The sequence below is a fragment of the Dipodascopsis tothii genome (genome assembly GCF_038497935.1).
Source record: "Dipodascopsis tothii strain CBS 759.85 unplaced genomic scaffold V1510scaffold_5, whole genome shotgun sequence".
Lineage (NCBI taxonomy): Eukaryota > Fungi > Ascomycota > Lipomycetes > Lipomycetales > Lipomycetaceae > Neoaidaea > Neoaidaea tothii.
In genome coordinates this window covers 62,375-85,997 of record NW_027117989.1, presented here as the reverse complement: position 1 = coordinate 85,997, position 23,623 = coordinate 62,375, and the positions used below count along the sequence as shown (strand labels likewise).

Sequence of the window (23,623 nt, the reverse complement as noted above, 5' to 3'; positions counted from 1 at the left end):
CCGCGCGCCGCGGCCCGCGCCCGCGCCCGGCCCCCGAATTGCCAATCTGCGCTGACAGCCGTCCCGTTCGGCTCTAGCCGCTAACGGCCGCCCTTACCCTTTCTGAAACAATCTCATCTACGGTCCCAAGCTCGCGGAAATTGTGCGGAAATTGAATTTGTTACCGGCAGCAAACCGGCGGGCGTTTATTCCGACTCCCAAGCGAGCATGTTTTTAATTATTTTATTAATTGGACGAAAATGGCAAACAAATGAAAACAAGAATGTGATTTTAATAAATAACTGAGATCCGTAATTTGGCGGCCACGTCACTTGTTTTAGCGCTGCGCTGGACGCAGGGCGGGTAATGCGGACTATGCAAAGCCAAAGCCCTCGCGGCCCTCGGTGATGGCCATCAGGATGGCGCTCCGCAGGGCCTCGTACGAGTCGTACTCGGGCAGGTCTATCTGGTTGAAGCACGTGTGCTGGGGTCAGCGTGGCCGGCGGGCAAACTTACCGAGGACGGCAGGCGGTCCTTGGCTCCGTAGTCGCGGTGGATGGAGAAGCGCGAGACGCCGTTCATGCCCTCGAGCTCGCGGAAGCCGTTGAGGGGGACCTTGGAGGTGCCGGTGGCGAACTGCAGCAGCTTGGCGCGCTCCTCGGCGTCGAACGAGCGCACGGCGCGCCAGAACCACTGGATCTGCGGCGCCGAGGCCGAGTAGTTCTGGTAGTCGGTGTTGTTGCGCCAGTCGTCGACGTCGATGTCGGGCAGGCCCGAGATGAGCAGCTCGAGCTCCTGCTCGTTGAAGATCGAGACCAGGTCCTTGGGCACGATGTCGTAGAAGCCGGTCAGGAAGCTCTCGAGCTGCTCCTCGACCGACGTCAGCAGCCGGTACTTGACCACCAGCCGCACGTACTCCTGCTTGTTGGCCTCGGTCACGGGGATGTTGGGCCCGTCCGGCACGAGCGCGATGACCTTCTTGTCGCCGTAGTCGTCGGCCTCGATCGACATGCACTCGGTGATCACGTCCGTGATGTCGTTCTCGAGCATCCACACGAGCGACTTGTAGTACTCGAGGTCGAGCGTCTCCATGTCCTTGAGCGAGACCTCCTTGGACAGGATCCGCTTGTAGACCGCGCGGCTGAAGTGGCAGTCCAGCACGCGGCCGTCGTAGAGCGCCTTGCCGATGATCCGCCCGATGAACTTGAAGAACAGCAGGTGCTCGGGGTTGATGGCCGACGTGCGGTTGGGGTGGAACGTGTTGCGGTCGGACGCGACCGGCGCAAACAGCGCGTAGTCCGGGTTGAACATCTGCCGCGCGAGCACCTGGAACCACTCGCGCGTGACGCCGCCGGCGTCGATGCCCTCCTCGCCGTGGAACCGGATGTTGAGCTTGGCGTACTTGATCTCGTCGCCCGTCTTGAAGTACAGCGCCTTGTACGAGTCCAGGAACACCTGGTCGCGCCGGACGTTGACCGACAGCGCCTGGGGGACCAGGCGCGTCTGCGCGCGCGACCGCAGCTGCCGGTTGAAGTAGTTGCGCTTGTTGTCGAAGTCGAGCACCTTGGGGTTCTTGACCAGGATCGAGAACGAGCCCGACATGAGCTTGGGGTTGTTGCGCACCATCTGGTTGAGGATCTTGCGGTGGTCCTCGGTGAAGAGGAAGAAGAGGTACGGCAGCGCGTCGGGGTCGGCCAGGTCCATGCGCCCGCCGCTGAGCTGCGCCGACGTGGGCTCCTTCATGCCCGTGTGCTTGCACACGACCATGAGCGTCTCCATGAGCGGCAGCAGCACGGTGGCCACGTGGAGCATGTCCGGCCGGTCCTGGATGCTCGTGAGGCTGTCGCCGAGGACCTTCCAGAGCGTGTCGAACTTGAGCCGGCTGTAGAGCGACTCGAGCGTGATCTGGTCCGCGCCGCCGTACGCCTTCTCCACCACCTTCACCGACGGGTTCTTCTCGGGGTCGAGCAGGTAGTCGACCGCGGTCAGCACGCGCAGCAGCTTGGCCTGGTCCGAGCTCGCGGACGAGAACTGCGACAGCGCCACGCCCTGGACCTCGGACCCGTCCTTGGCGGCCTTGATCTGGCCGCACAGCACGGTGAGGTCGCCGAGCAGCGACTTGGCCAGGCTCTGCGCCTGCCGGATGAGCTCCTCGCCAAAGACGTTGCGGGCGCCGGGGATGGCGCACAGGTTCTGCATCGCGGCCAGCGTCTGCTGGAACGTGCGGCTCGAGCACTCCTTGGCCGTGAGGATGTTGACCACGAGGCACAGGTTGTACTCGGGCACCTGCGGCGGCGTCAGCCGCTTGTGCGGCTTCTTCCGGTCCTTGTCGGGCTCGGCGCCGGCGTCGCGCGCGTCGCCGTCGGCCTCCCGGGCGTCGCCGGCGTCGCCGGCCTTGGCCTCGGCCTCCTTGGCGTCCTTGGCCTCGTCCTTGGCCTCGGCCCTGGCCTCGGTCGTGTCCTCGTCCTTGTCCTTGAGCAGGATGTGCAGCGGCTTGGTGATGTCCTGGAACAGCGTCGACAGCGTGTCCATCACCGGCGCGCTGTCGCGGATCATCGGCCGGTCCAGCAGCCCGAGCAGGGTGTTGATCGGGTACCGGCTGGCCTTGTTGCCCGCGCCGTCCTTGAGCTTGCCCTTGCGCGAGTTCATGCGCTTCAGGCCGAGGTGCGTCTCGTGCTCGACCAGGAAGTACGACGGCGTGTTGCCGGCGCGCATCAGGATCTCCTCGAGCGCGCGCAGGCACTGCTGGGCCAGCGTCAGCGGCGAGATCGTCAGGCCGCCGGGCGCGGCCGGCGCGGCCGGCGCGGCCTTGCCGGGCGTGCTCAGCGGCGTCTTGGGCGCGGCCGGCGCCGCCTTGGACGGCGTCGAGAACTGCACCTGCGGCTGGTACTTGGCCCGCGACGTCAGCTGCTGGTACGCCTTCTCGACGGCCGCGCTGTCGACGGTGCCGTCCTGCAGGACCGACAGAATGAAGCCAATCGTCTCCACGCGGCTCTGGCGGTTCGCGCACACCTGCTGCAGGATGTCGTGCAGGTGGTTGTGCTGGCCCGAGCCCTGGGGCAGGAACAGCAGCCGCACGAGCGACGAGATGCCGGCGCGGTCCGCCAGCTGGACGTAGTTGGTCGGGCCGTGGTCGTGCTTCGGCGCCGGCGCGTCGTGGCCGGCCGCGAACCGCGGCTGCTGGAACGTGCTCGGGATCGGGATCCGGTCAAAGTCGATCACGTCCGAGAACGACTGCAGGCGCGAGCGCCCGCGCAGCTCCATGGCCTCGGCCATGACGCTGCCCGGCAGCTGCGCGATCTGCTCGTCGTCCTGCTCCATCAGCAGCGACTGCCGCAGCGTGGGGTCGAGGCTGGCCAGGAAGCCGGCCATGTCCATGTCGTCGGCGGGCTGGCCCTCGGTCTCGCGCTGCATGCGCCGGCGCTCGGCCGCCTCCTGCTGCAGCAGCTCGTCGCGGATGTTGGACGGCAGCGCGGCCAGGAACTCGGCCTCGATCTCGGACTCCTGCTGGTTAACGGCGGCCGAGTTGGCCTGGACCTCGCGCATGTGCTGCGTGAAGACCTCCTCGCGCAGGCCGGGCGGCAGTGCCTCGAGGAACTCGGGGTCGATGTCCATGTCGGTGATGTCGACGTCCTCGCCGCCGATGTTGACGAGCACGCGCGGGCGGTCCGCGGCCGGGCCGTCGACGTCGGCCATCTCGGCGTCCTCGGCCGGCGGCGCGGCCGCGGCCGCGGACGCGGCCGCCGCCGCGCGCTCGGCCTCCTCCGCCGCCTTGCGCTCCTGCTCCTCCTTCTTGAGCCGGTCCTGCTCCTCCTTGAGCAGCTGGTCCAGCGCCTTGCGGTTCTCGAGCTCCTTGAGCTCCTTCTCCTTGCGCTCCTTCTCGGCCTCGAGCGCCGGCGGCAGCAGCACGTTGATGATCTGGTTGACCAGCCGGTTGGCGCGCTCGTTCTTCGTCGTCGGGAAGATGATGTGGGCCTCGTGGCGCCAGCGCACCTCGGACGGCGCGATCAGCAGCTTGCTGCCGACGAAGAAGATGTCGTCGCGCGACATGCGGCCGTGCGCGCGGCCCCGCGCCGGCGCCAGCGGGTTGTAGTCGTGGATCAGCATGCCGTCCGGGCGCACGCGCATCGGCCCCGCGTGCTCGCCGTTCGAGTGGCGCGACAGGTGGTGCACGATGTCGTTCAGCAGCGTGACGTCCTCGCCCGACGCGCGCGTCGTCCCCCGCGACATGAGCGACGACAGCGCCCGCGTCGCGCTGTGGAACTGGCGGTCCATCGGGATCGTCGTGTGCGGCGCCAGCTCGTCGCTCGCCGGCTCCAGCAGCGGGTTCGTCGTGTCCTCGTCCGGCACTGGCGTCAGCGCGCCCGCCAGCCACCTACCGTCGGGCCCGCTGTACCGCCGCTCGGCCGCGTTGATGTAGAACAGGTTGTTGGGCACGAACGAGCGCTGGTAGTCCATGTCGTTGTCGTCGAAGAACGAGACGATCTCGTCGTCGCCGCCGTCGAGGTCGTCCTCGTAGACCATGTCGTCGGCCGCGTGCAGGTCGTCCGAGTCGTCGCCGTCGTCGTCGTCGTCGTCGTCGTCGTCCTCGCCCTCGTCGATGGCGTCGTCGGCCGCGTTGAGCTCGCTCTCGACGCCCGAGAAGTACCCGCGCAGGTCCTCGCCGCCGTCCCAGTCGTCCTCGTCCTCGAGCTCGTGCATGATCTCGTCCTCGTCCATCTCGTCGTCGTCGTCGTCGCCCGACTCGTCGCCGTCGTCGTCGACCGACTCGTCGTCGTGGTCGTGCACGTGCCCGCGCACGACGATCTCGACGTCCATGTCCTCGTCCTCCTCGTCCTCCTCGTCCTCGGTCGACTGGTCGTGGTTCGAGTCGTGGTCGTACTCCATCTCCTCCTCGTCCACCGTGTCGCCGTCGTCGTCCGAGTCCTCGCCGTCCTCGTCGGCAAAGTCCATCTCCTCGCCGACGTCGTCGTCCATCTCCGAGTTGTCCGAGTCCCCGTCGACGTAGTCCGTGTCCTCGTTGACCTCGAACATGCCCAGCGCCGAGTTGGAGAACAGGTTGGGCGTGTGCTCGCGCGGCTCGTCGTCGTCGTCCGACCCGGCCGGGAAGTCGTCGTCGTCGCCGTCCGCCGGCCGCGCCTTGGCCAGCTCGCCCGACATGTCGATCAGCGTCGACGCCAGCTTGCTGAGCGTGCGCAGCATCGCGCGCACCACCTTCTGCGACCCGGGGTAGACCACGTCGATCTCGGCCAGGATCGACGTGAACAGCCCGACGAAGTTCTTCTCGAACATGATCTGCGCGATCCGCCGGTACGCGCCGTGCCGGCTGTCGCGCCGGTCGTCCGTGGTGGGCTGCGCCAGCAGCGCGAAGCACAGCGAGCACAGGTTCGTCAGCCGGCTGTAGCGCGCGACGACCGAGTCCGTGGACGACATGGCGTCCTTGAGCGACTTGTAGACGGCGTCGAGGACGAACTTGCGGATGTTGCTGAGCTTGGCCTCGTCGCCGACGTCGTCGTTGAGCGCGATGTAGCCGGTGCCCATGAGCGAGAGCAGCATGTCGCGCGTGAGCATCGAGAGACAGCTCTGCTTGTGCGCGGCGTCGTCCTTGGCGGCGCGGGGGGGCGCCGGGCTCGGCAGGAGCTCGCCGAGGAAGTAGTGCAGGATCGCGGGCCGCGGCTTGAGCGGCGTGCCGGCGGCCGACTTGCGCGAGAAGTTGATGAGCTCGAGCTTGCAGTCGAGGTACGACCCCGTGAGCTCGGTCAGGCACTTGAGCAGGTAGCACTTGTAGAGGAAGTGCGAGTGCTTCGAGAGGTCGAGCTCCTTGTCGGCGTCGGCGTCGGCCTTGGGGCCGGCCGCGGGCTTGTCCTCGCCGTCGGCCTGGCTCGCGCCGTCCTTGCCCGCGCCGTCGGCCTTGCCCGCGCCCGCGTCCGCGCCCTCGTCGTCCTGCGGGTCGTCCTTCGTCGCCAGCAGCTCGCCCAGCAGGAACTGCACAATCCCCGCCGGCTTGTCGATCGACAGCGCCTTCAGCGCCGACGTCGTGTCCGCCGGCCGCGCGCTGTCGGCCATCTCCAGGTCGTCCTCGGCCGCGTCCGGCTTGGCGTCGTCGTCGTCCTTGCGCTTGGCCAGGTCGATGTGCTGCAGCTTGCTCGTCGGGTCCGCGATCGGCGTCAGCTTGCACAGCTCGGTCGTCGCCCGCACGAACGCGTCCGGGTCGCGCAGCGCGGCCGAGTGGTTGTCGCGCACGAAGAACGGCACGTCGATGTTGCGCTGGCGCGACTGCGCAAACCAGCGCTTGATGCCGGCCGCCATCTTGCCGTGCAGCACGTCCGGCCGGTCGACGATGTGGCGCAGCAGGATCAGCAGCGACGTCTGCAGGCGCGTGCGCAGGTCGCCCTGGACCGTGGTCTTGACGACGCCGAACAGCACCGGCACGATCGCGCTGTCGTTGACGCGCGTGGCCATGGCGTGGTCGCGGCTGAGGATGATCAGCACGCGCGTCACGGCCAGGCACGCGGCCTGGCCGTCGATCGCGTCCAGGCCGAGCAGCGCGTCCAGGATTGTCTGGCGCGCGTCCTTGGGCACCTCGAACATGGGCACGAACTCGCCCTTGGCGTCGTCGCGGTCGCGCTTCATCTCGCGCGGCTGGACCGACTCGGCCAGCAGCTTCTCGAGGATGAGCAGCACGTCCGGGAGGCAGCAGACGTCGGCCTTGGGCATCTTGATGATCGACACAAAGAGGTCGAGGTAGTCGAGCAGGTCGGTCGCGCACACGGCGAAGAACGTGGCGTTCTCGAGCACGAGCCCGGTGAAGTGGCAGAGCTGCTTGACGCGCTTGGCGCTGGCGGCCGTGGCCACGTCGGTCGAGGCCAGGACCTGCAGGACCTGCAGGACGGCCTGCTGGCGCTCGGCGTTGGTCGTGCCCTTGCCGCCGAGCGCCTCGATGAACAGCCGCGCGATCTCGTAGACGAGGTCGGGGTACGCGTCCATCATCTTGAGCGCGCGCTCGACGATGTCCCGGCGGATGCCGCCGCGGATCGCGTTGAGCTCGGCGAGCGTGGAGCCCTGGGCCGGCGGCTCGTCGGCCGCGTCGGCGTCGTCGGCGGGCGCGGGCTCGGCCGCGGCCGCGGCGTCGCCGTCGGCGTCCTGCCGCGCCAGCAGCGCGGCCGACGCGCGGCCCAGGAACGTGCCCTGCTCGATCGTCGGGCGCGAGAAGCCCAGCTCGAGCAGCTGGCGCGCGGTCTCCTCCGACGGCTCGAACGACTTCCACGACAGCCGGGCCGACGACCAGCCGCTGTCGAGGTCGCCGGTCTCGGACGCGCCGGCCATGACGGCCGTCATGGTCTTGATCACCGACCGCAGAATGCCCGTCGAGACCTGGTCGGTCACGTCCGACTCCCACAGCTTGCGCAGCACCGGCAGGATCGCGCACCGCAGCTCGACCAGGAACTTGTTGGCGTGGAAGTAGTCGGGCTTGGCCGCGCTGTCGCGGATGGACGACATCAGGCCGAGCGTCTGCGTCGAGTCCGTCACGCTCTTGGCGTCGACGAAGCTCGCCAGGATCTGCAGCACGACCGCGTCGCCGACCATCATGGCCTGCTTGGACACGGCCAGCTTCTCGCCCTGGTACTGCAGCGCCAGGTCCTTGCCCTCGCTCCAGAAGGCCTCCAGGATCTGGATCAGCAGCTTGATGCCGCCCACGCGCTTGAAGCAGATCACGGTCACGGTCTGGATGTTGGGGAACACCGACCGCCGGTCGTCGATCAGAATGAACTGCGCGACCGACAGGATCAGCAGCCAGTACGCGTACTTGTCGATCTCGTCCGAGAACAGCTCGATGCGCGGGTACGCCAGGCTGTCCACCAGGATCTGCGCGATGTTCTCGGCCACCTTGAAGCCGTGGCGCTTCTGCGACGTGTCCGGCACGCGCCGCGGCAGCACCAGCTTCGAGATGCCCGAGAAGATCTTGCTGAGGTACTCGGGCAGCTGGCTGAGCATGTACCGCGCCGTCTTGACGTTCTTGTAGCGGTTGTCGGTCACGTCGACCTTGGCCTCGGCCTCGGCGATCTCGGCGATCAGGTTGTTGTCGAACTTCATGCGCCACGGGTCGTCGCTGAGCACGCGGCTGGCCGACCGCCACTCGTCCGACAGACCCTTGGTCACGTAGATGCGCTCCCAGATGCACGCGCGCTGGAGCTTGCCGAGCTTCATCAGCAGGCTCTCGAACTCGACCACCACGCTGAACGGCTGCAGCATCGGCAGCACCGACTTGGAGTGCGTGTACACGAGCTGCTTGTAGATCTGCGAGAGCAGGAACGCGAAGTTGTGGACGGCGAAGAGCGAGCGCAGGTACGCCGTGGCCGCGTCCGTGCCGACCGTCTCGAGGTAGGTGAAGAACGAGCGCTCCTCGGCCAGGTCGGCGAAGTCGCTCGTCTTGTCGACGATGTCCGCGCACGCCTTGAGGATCGTGGTCACCGTCGTGAACGTGTTGGCCTCGTTGCACAGCCGGACGACCGTGGCCAGCGAGTACGCGGCCTGGCGCGACGAGAAGTCGTACGGCAGGCTGCAGTCCGTGTACAGCCGGACGAGGTGCACGAGCCCGTCGCGCTTGATGAACTCCTTGCAGTGCGCGATGGTCTCGAAGAAGCTCTCGAGGAACTTGGCGTAGCACTCGATCATGGTCGCCACCGTCGACGGCGACTCCTGCTTGACCGCCGTGGACGCGTCGCACGTCGGGCCGTCGCCGACGGGGAAGAACCGGACGCCGTCGTCGGCCCCGGCGCCGTACGCGATGATGGCCTTGATGGTCTCGACGACCTGGGCCAGGATGTCGTCCTTGAGGCTGGGCTGGTGCCGCACGAGCTCGTCGAACGCGACGCCGGCCGTGCCGGGCACGTTCGTCAGGCTGATGGTCTGCACGTGCGCCGGGTCCTTGAAGATCTCAAAGAAGCTGGCGATCACGCCCGAGCTCTTGACGAGCTCCAGGCCCGAGTTGTTCAGGCAGATCGCGCCGAGCGCGTACGGGATCGCCGACGTCTTCGGCAGCTTGATCAGCTCCGGCACGGCGTCGATGAAGACCTGGGGCAGCTTGGACTCGCTGATGATGTTGTACGACGTCGGCTCGTTGTGGATGAACGTCGACATGATGTCCACGGACGTCATGACCACGCTGCTGCCGATGATCTTCGGGTGCAGGAAGATCTTGGCCAGCGTCGACAGGATCGACGACTCGATCAGGTTCCGGAGCTGGTCCGGGCTGCCGTTGGACTGCATCATGCCAAACAGCAGCTTGACGAGCGACTTGAGGTAGTAGAGCTCGATGAAGTCCATCTGGTAGTCGACCACGGCCGACGGCTCGACGGCCTTGGGGTGGGCGATGTGGTGGTCGACGCGCTTGGCGATCTGGTTGACGAGCTTGTCGACGCCGCCGGCCTGCACAAACTCGGTCAGGCCCTGCGGGCTCGAGCACACGAGCGAGTGGACGAGCACGGTGTTCATGGCGAGCGTGGCGTAGTCGGCGCTGTCGATCTCGACGAGCTGGGTCAGCACCGGGATGAACCCGGCCGAGACCAGGACCGGGATCGAGTGCTGGGACGTGAGCGACTGGATGAACGAGTACAGCCGGCCGGAGTAATGCTGGGGGATGATGTGGCCGGCCGAGACGGACTTGATGAGCTCGCGCACGATGTAGAGCAGGATGCCGTGGTTGACGTTGGCCGACAGCGCCTGGAGCGTCTCCGAGTGGCGCTGGCGGCCGACCGAGAGCGCCGTGAGGGTCTCGAAGGCCAGCGACTGGATGTCGAGCGGCACGTTGTTGTCGGGGTGGATGAGCTCGCAGAAGAGCGGGATCCACGACGCGTTGGCGGGCTGCAGCCGCGACGAGAAGCTGCTGTCGTTGGCCAGGTAGGCTGCGGTCAGCGCGGCGCGGCGGATACGTACCCAGAAACTCGACGACGAGCGCGTGCACGGTCAGCAGCTGCTCGCGCATGGCCAGGCCGTCGGCGGCGACAAACGACTTGGCCACGCGCGCCATCAGGAAGGCCTCGGGCACAAACTCCTTGGGCAGGTCGGCGCACACGCGCGCAAAGAGCTCGTCCAGCCCCGTCGACGCGATCTCCTCCGGCGTGATGTCGTAGATCTGCATGGCGTCGCTGCGCGGCTCCTGCGACGGCCGCGGCCGGCCGTCGTCGCCGTCGCTGTTGTAGTACTGCACGTGGACCGTCGCCCACAGCGGGTTCCACGCGCGGTCCGGCCGCACAAAGTCCAGCAGCGAGATCTTCTCGACGTTGGCCGCCGGCCAGTACAGCGGGAACGACGTCGCCAGCTTGAACATCTTCTCCTGGCTGATGGCGGCCACGAGCGCGCGGCCGCTGCGCCCGGCGTTGGCCAGCGCGTACCGCTGCGCGAGCTGCGAGCACACCTTGAGCGCCGCCACCAGCACCGGCAGCGACGTCGTGTACAGCAGGGCCGAGAGGTGCTGCCGTCAGCGCGCCCGCGCGCGCACTTACCGTCCCGCTCGCGTACAGGCTCCGGTGCGAGCTGTTCTCGATCAGCATCGTCGTGAAGTCGAGCACGGCCACGAGCAGCGCCTCCTCGGCGGGCTCAAAAAAGTACGCCACCGGGCTGCCGCCGTCGAGCCCGCTCTTCTTCACCGCGTCCTCCAGAATGCCGTCGAATCGGTTCAGGACCGGGATCCAGTGGTGCAGCACGCCGCGCGGCTGATCCCACGTCGTGCCGAACGACCGGATCGCCGCCGGCAGCTCCTCCAGCGGGCATGTTTCCAGCTTTGCGATGAACGCCTCCAGCGACGGTGGCTGCCGTCAGCCCGATCTCCGCGCATCGACTCACCATGTGCACCAGCCGCTTGGCCGACGTCAGCGTTTTTTGTATCTTCATGGGCGTGCAGTCTCAAGAACCATATGCGTGTCCGCTGAAATCCGCCGTGTCCAGATGATGCGGCGACCACCGTGGACCAAACACGAAAATATTCTCTGAAACCTTGACGGCGCCGTGCGTACGTTTCGATTTGGGATCCAAAGAGTCCGACCCAGACGCCAGCCGGATTGCTCAGAGCGACGGATAGGGTTTGATGGGCGGACGGCGGATGCGTGTGGAAAACACCTGCACGATGCGTAGAGCCCAGCACAGAAGTGATTCTCGATGTTTCGTCGCGCGAGGTGCGGACGGCGAGGGCAAGCCACAAGTTGTGACTTATGCGTTGGCGCCGGCGTGGCTGGGGCTGCAAGCGCGGCGTGGCGCGACGGTTGTGCGCGTCCTGGTTTTGTTTCGCGTGGCTGCGATGACGACTGTGGCTGGTGAGGTACGGGCTACGGCGCGGCGCGCGGGCGGCGCGCCAGGCGCGCGGCGCGCCAGGCGTGCGGGCCGGCGGACGTGGTCGTCATGGGTACATTATACAGCAGGCCCGGAGGCTCCGGCGGGTGCGCGGCGCGGGTGTGGCGCGGCGCGGCGCGGCGCGGCGCCGTGGCGCGTGCGGCGTGCGGCTCGGCGGCCGTGCGGCTCGCCAGCGTCCGTGCGGCGTGCGGCTCGTGCGGCGCGGCGGCCCCGCACCGCCCCGCACCGCCCCGCACCGCCCGCTCACAGCGCGACGTCGAACACCTTCTTGATGTCGTTCCACTTGCCCTTCAGCGACTCGTGCGCGTCGTTGGTCTGCGTCAGCGCGTCCCCCGGGCCACTTACCGTCGCCAGCGTCACCTTGGTCTCCACCAGCTGCTTTTCCAGCGACGCGATCTGGTCCTCCAGCGTCTGGTTCATGTTCATGATCTCGAGGTTGCGCTGCATGATCTGGTCCATCTGCCGTCAGCGCGCCCGCGCCCGCCACGTACCTCGGCCTTGTACTTGCTCTCGAGCTCGTTGGGCTGCGCAGCCACCTCCTGGCGCAGCTGCTCGAGCTCGGCCTTCATGTCCTCGTTCTCGTCGCGCAGCTTGGCCAGCTCGACCTTGCCCTGGACCATCTCGTTGGCGACCTCGATGTGCTCGCGGTTGAGCGTCGCCATCGACGCCTCCAGCCGGCGGATCTGCAGCGTGAGCTGGCCGTTCGCCGTGCGCAGGTTCTCGACCTCCTCGATGCGCTCGCGCTCGACGCGGTGCAGCTCCGAGTACTCGGTCTCGTACTTCTTGAGCGTCGCCGGCAGGATCTTGACCGAGTACGCGTCGGCCACGAACTCGTTGACCCGGTACACGGGCTCGGTCGACGACTGTGTCCGGCTGAGCAGGCCCGCCTTGTGCTGGACGGTCTGCTCGCCGTCCAGGTAGACGTCGAAGAGCCGGTCCTTGAGGAAGTGCAGCAGCGCGTCAAAGTCGAGCTGCATGATGGCGTCGGCGTTGCGGCGCATCAGCGCGATGCCGAACCGCAGGATGGCCTCGAGGCCCTCGGCCACGACGATGTCGAAGATGCGGAGCACCATCGGCAGCGGGAACTTGTACGCGAAGAACGTCAGGAACCACTGCGACGCGTACATGGACGACAGCACGCCCTGCCGGGCCAGGTGCACGTACACCGACGGCAGCGTGTCCTCGAGGATGCGGTCGAACTGGTAGAGCTTGATGTGGAGGCCGGGCATCTCGGGCAGGTACAGGTCGCGCAGCGCGTACGACCGCATCAGCGCCACCAGCAGCCCGAACGCCTCCTCCTCGCGCATGCACAGCAGCAGCGGCACCGTGATGAACGCCATGCCCTGGATGTAGCCAACCTCGGGGTCCCACAGGCTGTAGGCCTTGATCACGTTGAACAGGGCCTCCTCGGACGCGTTCTTGGCGAAACTCGTCCGCGACAGGTCCCGGCGGATGCCCTTCTCGTGCGGGCTGGCCTCGGCCAGCAGCGACGCGTAGATCTCCTCGAGCAGCGGCGACTTGGACGCGCCCATGAGCTGCCAGATCGTGCCGCGCAGCGGCGGCGGCAGCCCGTTCTGCACCGCCCGCGTCAGCTCCGACGGCTTGGTGCGCGCGATGGTCGCGTAGTCGGCCACGACGGCCGCCCAGAAGTCCCAGTCGATCGCGGCGACGTCGCCGTCGGACTCGGTGCCGAACCCGGACCCGGCCTGCTTCTCGCGCAGGCTCTCGAAGCCCTCCTTGAGCTTCTGGACGCCGGCCAGGTGCGACTCGCGCTCGCTCGACTCCTTGGCCTGGACGTTCTCGCGCGTGGCCGCCATGCGGCTCAGCATGAGCTCGTAGTTGGGCGCGCCGTCGGCCGGCTCGGCCACGGGCGCCGGCTCGGCCGCGCGCGCGGGCAGCGGCGGCGGCGCCTCCACCGCCCGGTTCTTGCCGTTCTGGCTCGACTTGAGCCACGCGAACGGCGACTTGCGCGCGCTGCCCGTCGACGACGTCGACCCGTGCCGCGGCGGCAGCGGCGGCGGCGACACGGCCTTGTCGCCGACCTTGAGCGCGGCGTCCTTGGCGATCGACTTCTCCATGTCGTCGGCCAGGTTGACCTCCTCGAGCTTCTCGGCGACGGCGGCCGCCGACGCGGCGTCCACCGACGAGTCCGCCGAGTCCGTGGCCGCCGCCGAGTCCTTGACGTCGTCGTCGTCGCTGTCGTCCACCTTGAGCAGGCTCGCCACGGTCGCGCCGCTCACCGCCGGCTCGGCTGTGGGCGCGATCACGTCCGCCGCAGACACCACCGACGCCGTCTCGGCGACGGCCGCCACGTGCCCGGCGTCGACCGCGTCCTCAAACGCCGGGCTGTCGACCGTCTCGTCGTCGGACGCCTTCTCGCCCGCGTCGTCCGTGTCCTGCCGTCAGCTCGCCCGCGTGATAGCCCTACCTGGGCCGTTTCGGCGCCCGCCGTCGCCAGCGGCGCCAGCACCGGCGCCGCGTCCAATTGGTCCGCGACGTCCACGGCCGGCTCCTCGGCCGCCGCGGCGTCGCCGGCTCCGGCGTCGTCGGGGCCGGCCGCCGGCGTCGCCGGCTCCGCGGGTTCCGCGGCGTCCGCCGCCTCGGCCTCAGCCGCCGTGTCGGACTCATCCGATCCGGCCGCGGCCGCGGCCGCGGCCGTCTCCGCCGCCGCCGGCTCGTCGCTGTCCGCCGCCGTCGCGGCGGCGGCGTCGGAAGCGGCCGCAGTGTCCTCGACGGCTGCGGCCGGCTCCGTCTTCTCCAGCGCGCTCTCGGGCTTCTCGCCCGCGTTCGTCATCTCCAATAGATCTCTGGCAAGGGCAGCAGACACTTCGGGTCTGGGCGCTGCTGTCGCTGTCCGGCAGGTGTGGGCTGGCGGCGCGGGTCTGTTGTTGATATGGCGGTGCCAGGATGGATTCACGATGGAGTGCACGCGTTTCTTATGAAACCTTGCACTTTGATGGTTATGCAGCAACCGCATAAACGTGCACGCTATGCGTGGCTAAGCGCAAAGTACGCGGGGCTAACGTCAACGGGTGCGGCGCTACCTGCACGAGCGGCCGCCGCTGCCCAGACAGTCCAGGGGCGGCGGAATCCGGGCACGGAAGAGGGCATGGCGGCTGCCATTGGCCTTGCCGTGCAACGGCTAGTAGCTGCCCAGCCTCATAGATTGGAGTATGTACAGAGACGCGTATGGGGCGGGCCCCAGAGCGGCGTGACGCAGGAGACGCTGCAGGACGCGCGGACGGCGGCGGCGCGCGAGCCGCACGGGCCGACGTCAGCGCGCCGCACGGCGTGCGGCTCGTCAGCCGCGCGCGGCGGTGGCGCAGCGGTGGCGCGCGCCGCACAGTGTGCGGCTCAGTGCCGCGCCGCGCAGCGCGCGGCTCCGCCCGGCGCCGCACTTCCCGCGGCTCGCCCGCCGCACGCCGTGCGGCTCGCCCGCCGCCCCGCTAGTCGTCGATGCCCTCGAACCGGCACTCGGTCTCGAGCGCCTCCGACGTCTCCGCCCGCAGCAGGTCGCCCAGAGTCGAGCCATCGCGGCCGTACGTCCACTTGCCGTCCACGTAGTCGTATCTGCGTCAGCGTGTCCCCCGTCTGCGCACCTTTTGGGGCCCGAGAGCGGGCTGCTGAGCCAGATTTGCCGGTTTGGCGGCTGTTTGTTGATCACGTAGATGCCCACGCCCGGCACCTCCAGGTTCAGAACGCCTTGCTGCCGTCAGCGCGTCCCCCACCCACGTACCGCAAGCTCGACGTCGATCTCCGGGAAAGACTCGGCCAGGTCCTCGCACGCCAGCAGAATGGCCTCCATGGTCTCGTCCGCGACGGCGTGATACTCGCGCACCAAGATGTCTTCCGCGGACGCGCCCGGCGGCCCCGCGTACGCACGCACCGCGCCCAGCCGGCCCGGCCAGGCACGGCCGGTCGTGCGCATCGCCGGCAGCGCGTCCGGCCGCAGAGGCCGGCGGCCCGCGGCCGCAGAGGCCGTCTTCGTCGCCTCGCCGCAGATCCGTCTCTTGCTCGTCTGGGCGACCGTGCGCGCAGCCATCGCGCGCGCAGCCGGACGCCCGCAGTTCACCAGCACGGTCTGCATCGTTTCGTCGGTCGCGCAGTCGTCGTCGTCGCGCTAGGGCAGGGCAAAGTGTGTCGTCGGATGGACGGCGTCGGGGTGGTCGGCAAAAATCCGCAAACTCCCAATAAGGTGCGGCGTACATAAGCGGTGGCCCGGCGGTCATACAGCCACCCGCAGCTCCCGCAACCGCACGGGTCCGCACGGGCGCGAGCGTCCGGCGGCCGGTCCGCGGCGCGGCCGCGCGGCCGGCGCCCGGCCAGCGGCCGCGCCGCCCTCCTGCAATCGCCCCAATGTCTATTATCTATCCAGACTGCATACACGGCCACGTCCCAAACACAATACAGCCTCGTCCGGCCGCGTTCCGGGCCGGGCCCGGTCGCACGGCGGCCGGCGAGGGCTCCCGAGAGGACTTCCGCACAGAGGACTCGGCGAGTCGCGCGTCGGAGGCAGCTACACGAGATCCGGGCCGCAGGACTCAACGTTGATGTACTCCTTCATCAAATTATCAAAATTGGCCGAGTCGTTCTCGGTGTCTTGGTCGAGGGCGGCAGCGTCGAAGAAGGACTTCTTGTGGAAGTAGTCAGGCTCGTCGTCGGCCAGGGCGTGCTCGCGCAGCTTGATCTTCTGGTCGTAGAAAAAGTCCATGGCCGCGTCCTTGGCGCGGCTGGACGAGGCCGCCGGCACGGACATGTTGGGCGCGGCCTTGGAGCCGTAGACGAGCTGGACGTCGCGCAGGACGTTGTCGCCGGCGGGCATGTCCGGGTACTTGACGCAGCCGGGCGGGAAGCGGCCGCCGCAGGCGATGTTGGCCGACGCCGGCGACTGGATCTTGAGCTTCTCCATGTGGATGCCGTCGAAGACCGAGCCGAGGCCCTTGGCGGGGTCGGGCGCGGCCAGGCCGAGGTCGGCGACCATCTCGGAGGCCGAGAGCTTGGTCTTCCAGGCGATGGTGTCGAGGTACTCGTCGGCGGGCGGGCGCGGCGCGTCCAGGAGCTGCAGCTCGCGCTGGAGCTGGTCGGCGTGGAGCGTGGCGGGCTCGTGCTCGAGCCGCAGCTTGTCGTGGACCTGCTCCTGGCGGTGCAGCTTGGACGGCGGCAGCTTGTCGAGCGCGCGGTGGAGCTGGAGGCCGGGCTGGGCGAGCGTGGCGGGCTCGGCGTGGTGCGCCGGCAGCGCGTGCAGCGGCGGGGTCGGCGCGGGCGCCAGGTGCGGCGCCAGGTGCGGCGAGTGCGGCCGCGCGTGCGGATGCTGGAGGGGATGCTGGTGGCGGAGATGCTGCGAATGCGGGAGATGCTGGTGATGCTGGTGGAGATGCGGGTGCGGCACGGACGGCGCGGCCGGCGGCGGCGCCAGCGCGGCCTCGGGCGCGATCGCGTGCAGCAATTGCTGCTGGCAGTGGTGCGGGAGCTCGTCGTCGCAGCGCGGCGACGCGCGCGCAAAGGGGTCGGCGTCGGCGTCGCTGAAGAAGTCCGGCTCGGGCTCGCGCGGCGGCGCGCGGTGCAGCGCGTCGCGCGGCGCCAGCTCCGGCGAGAACGGCGCCGCGGCCGGCAGGATCGGGTCCATGAACTGCGCGGACGCGGCCGACGCCGGCGACTCGGCCGCGGCCAGCCCGTGGCCGGTCTCGCTCGCGGGCGAGCAGCCGCGCGGCGCGAACGCCGGCGCATTGGCCGCGTCCGGCGCCTCGGCGAGCGCGCCGCGCTTGGTGCGCTTCTTGGGCTTCTCCGGCGCGTTCTTCTTGGACCGGTACGGCTGGTTGCTGCCCGGCGTGATGAAGTCGCCCATGAGCGGGAACGAGGCCGGGCGGTCCTTGCGCGACTTCTCGATGAAGTTGCGCATCGTGATCTTGTACAGCGGCTCGCCCGCGGCCGCGCCGAACGACTGCTTGACGTTCAGGATCTTGTCCATGGCCGCGCTGCGCGCAACGCCGTGCCACTTCTTCTCCTCCTTCTGGCCGACCGGGCACACGTAGATGCGCCCCATGACGGCAATGTTCTGGAGCATCCACTCGAGCGAGCACGGCGACGGCGGCGTGAACGCGGCCTGGCGCGGCATGGCTATATCCAAAAGTTCGTAGGGCTCGGACGCGTTGAGCTTGACGCCGGGGAAGACGTAGGTATTGAATTGGAAGAGGTCGTCCATGGCCTGGGTGAAGTCCTTGTACTCCTTGCGCTTGGACGGGTGCGCGTGGTGGCGCGCGAGGTATGAGTGCAGCAGCGAGGGCATCTTGGATATCGATATTGTCTTGGACAGGGTATTGAGCGAGGGCAATGGCGGGAGCAGGATGACCTCGAACTCCATCGACTTTGGCTGAGACATTGGTATCCGGGACGCGCGCGGGGACTGGGCATGCAACGTGGTATGGACAGGAGCACTGGCCAGGGGTGGGCGGACGGCCGGGGCGCAATGGGCGGCAGGGCCCGGGCAGAGAGCGGGACGGGTGGTGCGCCGGCTGGACGGCAACGGCGGCGGGGTGTGTGTGGACTGGCGCTCAGTACTCTCGTCTGGCGGCCGCAGGGACCATGAAGAAGGAGCAGGAGTGTTTCTCAGGACGCTTCTAAAGACGATGAACGGGAAGCCCGAGTGACTAGGAACTGACCATATATAGGTCCTGCCCGATAACATCAGGTTCGATATCAAATCCGAGATGTGTGTATGCCATTTGAATAATGCCCAACCGTCGGCTTGTGTGGCCCGGCAGCCCAGCCCCGGACGCGGCGCCCGCGTGCCCCAGACCAGATGCAGATGGGCCCCCCCGCGCCGGCGCCGGCGGCCGCGCGGCCGCTGTCGCGGGGGGTGGGCCGGGCGGCGCCATGGGAGGAACGGCCGGTGCAGACGGCCGCCCTGTCAAAAGGAAAATTCCCGACGGCGGGCGGGCCGGGCACGCCCACATTGCCATGGCAACCGCAAATTGAATTCTCCCGATCTGGATAAATGTCAGCAAACACGCCCATTACGTCACTTTGCAAATCCGGCCCCAGGTCCCAACGCGCGGCGTGGCGCGGCGTGGCGCGGCTGGCGCATCCGGCGCGCCGGCGCGCGGGCTCGGCTGCGGCCACGCTAGCCATGCGCGGCGCACACGGCGGCGCGGCCGCTGCTGACTGCGAATAGAACACTGTCTCGGGCGCCCGCGCGCGCGCGGGGCGGCTGGCGGTGGTGGCGGCCGCCGCGCCGCGGCGGCTGCCGGGCCGGCTGCGCGGTGCGGCGCTAGGCGTCGGCAACGCCGCGCTAGCGTCGCCTGCAGGACGCTTGCGCGCGACGGGCCGGCCGCCACGCCTAATATAGGCAAGCCGACCGTCTGCCCGCGGCAAGGGGAGTCACGGACCCCCTGGATTCCGCTTGGACGTACGCGCCAGCCTGCATGCGTGCGCGACCCGTCCGCACTCGGCCGGCCGGCTGCAGGCGCCTGCAGCCGGCTGCAGGCGCCCGTTACCAATAGAAGCGGGGCGGCGCGTCGCCCGTCCCCTCCGCCTCTGCTCGCCGCGCGCAGATCCGGCCGCTCGGCGGCGGCCGCGCCGCCCGCGCCCGCCCGCGCCGCCCGCGCCCGTCCGCGCGCCGGCGCCTGCCCGTGGCGCACCCGTGGCGGCCGCCGCGCGCCACGCGGGGCCGCCAGCCCTAGCCGGACCGCTCAGGGCACGCTCTATAAAACAATCCGCCAAAGTTAATCGATCGCCTTATATCCCTAGGCCCCATGGCCTCCTAGACCCGTAGTGTTTTGTGGTCGTCCACCAGCAGTCGCCCGCACAGCTTTCTCGCACCATGAGCAGGTACGTCTCCGTCAGCGCCGCTGACCCCAGCTCGGTGGTCGACTCGTTCTCGGCCGAGCTCAACAGCGTGTTTGGCATCAACAATGACATCCACGACCTCACCCTGCGGATCGACAGCAAGACCCAGGAGCTCGCGCTCCTGGAGCGCAAGATCAACATGATCAAGGCCGAGGCCGAGAGCAAGCGCGAGCACCTCGAGCTGCTGAGCGCGCAGGCGCGCGCGCCGGCCGACCTTACCCTGCGCAGCCCGGACGTGTCGTCGTCGCTGTCGTCGGCCTCGTCGGTCTCGTCGCTGTCCGAGGCCTCGTCGCAGCCGAGCGACGCGCCGGTCGACAAGCCGGCGCCGGACGCAGCCGGCGCCGCCGCCGTGCGCTCGCTGGACACGGGCTCGCGGCTCAGCCTGAGCGGCCGCAAGGCCAGCCAGCTGCGTCTGCGGCTCTCGAGCCTGCACGCGTCCTCCGACAAGCTCTCGGACAAGTACCGGCAGGACAAACAGACCCAGCCGCTGCCGAAACGGCCGGCCGTGCCGCTCAGGAGCCCGCGGTCGCCGGACGAGGCCAAGCCGAAGGGCCTCAAGTTTTGGCGGACGAGCTCGACCAGCGGCTAGGCGGCGGCCGCCACCGGCGGCGGCCAGCACCCCACAGCCCTGGCCGCCGGCCGGCAGTCTGTAGCTCCGGCCGCCGGCCGCCGGCCGTCGCGCGGCCCCGCCCGTTTTTGTTCGCAGGCTAGGCGCCCGCCCTGTTATATATATATTGCTAATCTACGCCTCACTTGGACGGCGCCGGCAGCGCCAGCGGCTGCTTGGGCGCCGGCAGCGCGTTGTTGAACTCGCGCACCGTGATCCGGCACGTCACCTCCTTGCACAGGTCGCTCGTCTTGGCCGGCGGCAGCTTCTCGAGGAAGTTGACGCCGGTGGACCGCTCGATGGCGTCCACCGGCACCTGGAAGCTCTTGAGCTCGGTCGTGTTGGGAATGTGCTCGTTCGGCAGCACGAACGCGCTCACAGCGACCGCATCGCTCGCCGGGTTCTTGGTCGGCCGCTCGGCCACGATCAGTTTGAAAAAGTGCCTGCCGTCAGCGCCGCCGCGCGCTCACTTACGTCGGCACGGCCACGTTCGGCGGATTGCCGATGACCTCGTACGACACACGCCACTTGCCGTCGGGGTACTTGCGCGGCAGGTACAGCGGGCCGGTGACGATGCGGACCGAGTTGTAGTCCTTGACGAGGTTGCGGCAGAAGTACTCAACGTGCGCCCAGTCTGGCGTCAGCGCCGCCGAGCGGCTACTCACAGTCCCGGTTGAACCCGTCGCCGACCTGGGGGCACATGTTGGTCAGGTAGAACGTCTCATCCATGGCCTTCTGCGAGAACTTGGCGTCCGCCGCCGGCGCCTGCGTCAGCCCGCGTCTCGGCCGCACGTACCATGTGCCCGCGGTCGTAGCCGCTGCGGAAGTAGTCCACCAGCCGCGCGCGGAACTTCTGCGGCACGTTCTCGTCCTCGGTGAACGTCGAGCGCTTGCGATCCGTGCCGTTGTTGATCATGGACTCGGGCGTCAGGTGCTCCACGACCTGGCGTCAGCTCGCACGCGCGCCCACATACCCACGCCGGGTTGCGCGTCCGGCGGTCGTAGCAGCTGATGTACTCGTCGTTGTAGCGCAGGTCGTGCACCGGCCCCGGGAAGCCGTACTTGAAGAATTCGGCCGGAAAGACGACCTTGGCCGGTGTGGCCGGCGTCGCCGGCTGCCCGCCCGGGACCGGCAGCGGCGCGGTCGCGGTCTCGGTGGCCGATCCGGCCGCGGGCTTGGACCCGCCAAAGAGGAAGTTGTTCGCCGTCGACGCGCCCGTCGCGCCAAAGAGGCCGCCCAGCAGAGAAGTCCACGCCATTGCGCGCGGAGGAGGGCGGCGAGGATTTTTCAACACGTGGTCACGTGATGGTCATGTGCTCACCAACCCGTTTTTCGCCGCCGCCCGCTCTCCATCCATCACGACAGCATGAGCGCGGACAGCAATGGCGCGGCCGACGAGCCGCCGGCGGTGCACGGCCTGCGGGACTTTCCCGTGCCGACCTTTGTGCCGCCGTACACGGACTACCAGGCGGGTGTGCCGATCGCGATAGACCTGGGTGAGTAGAGGGCGGCGACGCTGCCGCGGCCGGCGGCCGGCCGGATGGCCGCGGATGCGCCGCCGCGCGCGGATGCGCGGCGCGGGCGGGCAGCGCTGACCCCCAGGCACCTGGCAGACGCGGGTCGGCTACGCCACCGACGAGTCGCCGCGGCTGACGTACCCGACACTGCTGGCACGGTACCGGGACCGCAAGATCCTGCGGACGTTCACGCTCGTCGGCAGCGACACGTGCATGGACTCAAACACGCGGCAGGCGGCGCGGTCGCCGTTCGACGGGCCGCTGGTGTCCAACTGGGAGTACCTCGAGACGATCCTGGACTACGGCTTCGTCAAGATGGGCGTCTCGTCCGAGGGCCGCGTGGACAACCCGGTGGTGATGAGCGAGCTGCTGGCGTGCCCCGGCGCGCAGCACCGCACGATGCAGGAGCTGCTGTTCGAGGGCTACGGCGTGCCGGCGGCCGCGTTCGGCATCGACAGCCTGTTTTCGTACTACTACAACGGCGGCCGCGACGGCGTGGTGGTGTCGGCCGGGCACGAGGCCACGAACGTGATCCCGGTGGTCAACGGGCGCGGGGTGCTGGCGCGGGCCAAGCGGCTCAACTGGGGCGGCCGCAGCGCGACCAACTTCCTGCTGGCGCTGCTGCAGCTCAAGTACCCGCAGTTCCCGTCGCGGCTGACGCCGGTGCAGGCCGAGAACCTGGTGCACGACCACTGCTACGTCTCGCCCGAGTCGTACGCGGACGAGGTGGCCGCGTACCTGAGCCTGGACGGCCTGGCCGACCGCGACGTGACGGTGCAGACGCCGTACACGGAGGTCGCGCAGGCGGTCAAGTCCGAGGAGGAGCTGGCGCGGATCGCCGAGCGGCGCAAGGAGAGCGGCCGCAAGCTGCAGGAGCAGGCGGCCAAGATGCGCCTGGAGAAGCTCGTCAAGAAGGAGCAGGAGCTGGCGTACTACCGCGAGATCGAGGCCAAGTCCGACCAGCTCTCGCAGAAGGACTACAAGCGGCTGCTCGAGTCCGAGGGCTTCGACGACGAGGCCGCGCTCGGCAAGCAGATTAAGGTGCTCGAGCGGTCGATCAAGCGGTCGCGCAAGCAGGACGTCGGCGAGGACGACAGCGACGCCGAGGCGCCCACGTTCCCGCTCCTGGACGTGCCCGACGACCAGCTCGACGAGGCCCAGGTCCGGCAGAAGCGCCAGCAGCGGCTGATGAAGAGCAACTTCGACGCCCGCCAGCGCGCCAAGCTCGAGAAGATCCGCGAGAAGGAGCGCCAGGAGGAGGAGGCCCGCCAGGACGACGCCTGGCGCGAGCGCGACCTCGACGGCTGGGTGCGCGCGCGCCGCGAGGAGCGCGAGGAGCTCGTCGCGCGCATCCGCGACAAGAAGCGGCTCAAGGACGAGCTCAACAACCGCAAGTCGCTGGCGTCGCAGATGCGCATGAAGTCGATCGCCAACCTGGCGTCCGACAGCGTGTCGCGGTCGAGCAAGCGGCGCCGCGGCGGCGACGACGAGGACACGTTCGGCGCGGATGACGACGACTGGGCCGTGTACCGCGACATCGCCAACGTGTCCGACTCGGACGAGGACGAGGAGCTGGACGCGAACGTGCGCCGGCTCGAGGCCCAGCTGCTGCAGCACGACCCGAACTTCTCGGCCGAGGTCACGCTCGACGCCCAGAACGACTGGCGCAACTCGGTCGTGCACGCGTTCCTGCGCGGCCCGCGGCCGTTCGACGTCAACTCGCGCGCCGAGACGCACCAGTTCCACCTGAACGTCGAGCGGATCCGCATCCCCGAGGTCCTGTTCCAGCCGTCGATCGCCGGCCTGGACCAGGCCGGCCTGGTCGAGCTCGTGGCCGACAGCCTGCTGCGCGGGACGCCGACGCCGGCGCCGGACGTGTTCCTGACGGGCGGCTACTCGCTGCTGCGCGGCTTTGACGAGCGCATGCGGCACGAGCTGCGCGCGGTGCTGCCGGCGGGCACGGACCTGGCGATCCGGCGCGCGGGCGACGTCGTGCTGGACGCGTGGCGCGGCATGCGCCAGTGGGCCGGCAGCGCGGACGCGGCCAGCGGCATGCTCTCGCGCGCGGACTACCTCGAGATGGGCGCCGACTACGTCAAGGAGCACGCGCTGGGAAACGTGTCGCTCGCGTAAGCCCTAGCCCTAGCAAACACGAACCCTAGCCAGACCCTTGCCCAGCCCTAACCGGGCCCCGCACTTACTAAGCGGCCAGCGTGTCACCCAACCGGATGCGTGCCGGCGCAGGTCGGATCGAGACGGCATTACCTAATGCCTATCTTCTTCTTACCTCAGCCGCCATTCCTCCCCTGCTCTTTTTTTCTTCGC

At 68.7% G+C, this 23,623-nt stretch overlaps 7 protein-coding genes across 7 annotated transcripts; 2 read left to right on the top strand and 5 right to left on the bottom strand.

Moving 5' to 3' along the window:
* Positions 1 to 206: 206 nt before the first annotated feature.
* On the bottom strand, positions 207 to 11,140 carry V1510DRAFT_373980 (uncharacterized protein). Its single transcript, XM_066931521.1, has 5 exons — positions 10,825 to 11,140; positions 10,485 to 10,790; positions 9,916 to 10,453; positions 496 to 9,884; positions 207 to 463 (listed from the first exon to the last, which is right to left on the bottom strand). Exons 1-5 carry the CDS (start codon positions 10,870 to 10,872, stop codon positions 353 to 355), a joined length of 10,392 nt encoding a protein of 3,463 aa, XP_066790659.1. The 5' UTR covers positions 10,873 to 11,140; the 3' UTR covers positions 207 to 352.
* Positions 11,141 to 11,370: 230 nt separating this feature from the next.
* Positions 11,371 to 13,211, bottom strand: V1510DRAFT_411889 (rab-GTPase-TBC domain-containing protein). The gene is given in 4 exon segments (XM_066932977.1): positions 11,371 to 11,559; positions 11,570 to 11,643; positions 11,674 to 11,787; positions 11,820 to 13,211. 3 exon segments carry the CDS (start codon positions 13,155 to 13,157, stop codon positions 11,572 to 11,574), a joined length of 1,524 nt encoding a protein of 507 aa, XP_066790658.1. The 5' UTR covers positions 13,158 to 13,211; the 3' UTR covers positions 11,371 to 11,559; positions 11,570 to 11,571.
* A 1,453-nt stretch (positions 13,212 to 14,664) lies between these two features.
* V1510DRAFT_411887 (uncharacterized protein) lies at positions 14,665 to 15,492 on the bottom strand. Its single transcript, XM_066932976.1, has 3 exons — positions 15,065 to 15,492; positions 14,928 to 15,034; positions 14,665 to 14,898 (listed from the first exon to the last, which is right to left on the bottom strand). Exons 1-3 carry the CDS (start codon positions 15,413 to 15,415, stop codon positions 14,775 to 14,777), a joined length of 582 nt encoding a protein of 193 aa, XP_066790657.1. The 5' UTR covers positions 15,416 to 15,492; the 3' UTR covers positions 14,665 to 14,774.
* Positions 15,493 to 15,642: 150 nt separating this feature from the next.
* V1510DRAFT_441125 (uncharacterized protein) lies at positions 15,643 to 18,190 on the bottom strand (the record flags this gene model as incomplete). The annotated part of the gene is made up of 1 exon (XM_066935626.1): positions 15,643 to 18,190. A coding segment is annotated over one exon (2,346 nt), but the record flags the coding sequence as incomplete, so codon positions are not given.
* Positions 18,191 to 18,864: 674 nt separating this feature from the next.
* Positions 18,865 to 19,925, top strand: V1510DRAFT_411881 (uncharacterized protein). The gene has a single exon (XM_066932975.1). It carries the CDS (start codon positions 19,148 to 19,150, stop codon positions 19,760 to 19,762), a length of 615 nt encoding a protein of 204 aa, XP_066790655.1. The 5' UTR covers positions 18,865 to 19,147; the 3' UTR covers positions 19,763 to 19,925.
* Positions 19,870 to 21,039, bottom strand: V1510DRAFT_444164 (uncharacterized protein; the record flags this gene model as incomplete). Its single annotated transcript, XM_066935678.1, has 5 exons — positions 19,870 to 20,223; positions 20,255 to 20,414; positions 20,446 to 20,545; positions 20,577 to 20,723; positions 20,755 to 21,039. The coding sequence occupies 5 exons, from the start codon at positions 21,037 to 21,039 to the stop codon at positions 19,923 to 19,925; spliced, it is 993 nt and encodes a 330-aa protein (XP_066790654.1). The 3' UTR covers positions 19,870 to 19,922.
* Positions 21,040 to 21,147: 108 nt separating this feature from the next.
* On the top strand, positions 21,148 to 23,431 carry V1510DRAFT_425051 (uncharacterized protein; the record flags this gene model as incomplete). Its single annotated transcript, XM_066935119.1, has 2 exons — positions 21,148 to 21,277; positions 21,384 to 23,431. The coding sequence occupies 2 exons, from the start codon at positions 21,148 to 21,150 to the stop codon at positions 23,429 to 23,431; spliced, it is 2,178 nt and encodes a 725-aa protein (XP_066790653.1).
* Positions 23,432 to 23,623: the final 192 nt, after the last annotated feature.

Bases quoted from the DNA above. Each gene is read 5' to 3' on its own strand.
- V1510DRAFT_373980 (XM_066931521.1), bottom strand. From the start codon at position 10,872: ATGAAGATACAAAAAACGCTGACGTCGGCCAAGCGGCTGGTGCACATG. The intron at 10,454-10,484 runs GTAAGTGCGCGC...CGCTGACGGCAG, and splicing joins GCCTGTACGCGAGCGGGACG to CACCTCTCGGCCCTGCTGTA. The intron at 464-495 runs GTAAGTTTGCCC...CGCTGACCCCAG, and splicing joins AGGACCGCCTGCCGTCCTCG to CACACGTGCTTCAACCAGAT.
- V1510DRAFT_411889 (XM_066932977.1), bottom strand. From the start codon at position 13,157: ATGCTGAGCCGCATGGCGGCCACGCGCGAGAACGTCCAGGCCAAGGAG. The intron at 11,788-11,819 runs GTACGTGGCGGG...CGCTGACGGCAG, and splicing joins AGAGCAAGTACAAGGCCGAG to ATGGACCAGATCATGCAGCG. The intron at 11,644-11,673 runs GTAAGTGGCCCG...GCGCTGACGCAG, and splicing joins CCAAGGTGACGCTGGCGACG to ACCAACGACGCGCACGAGTC.
- V1510DRAFT_411887 (XM_066932976.1), bottom strand. From the start codon at position 15,415: ATGCAGACCGTGCTGGTGAACTGCGGGCGTCCGGCTGCGCGCGCGATG. The intron at 15,035-15,064 runs GTACGTGGGTGG...CGCTGACGGCAG, and splicing joins AGATCGACGTCGAGCTTGCG to CAAGGCGTTCTGAACCTGGA. The intron at 14,899-14,927 runs GTGCGCAGACGG...ACGCTGACGCAG, and splicing joins CCGCTCTCGGGCCCCAAAAG to ATACGACTACGTGGACGGCA.
- V1510DRAFT_411881 (XM_066932975.1), top strand. From the start codon at position 19,148: ATGAGCAGGTACGTCTCCGTCAGCGCCGCTGACCCCAGCTCGGTGGTC.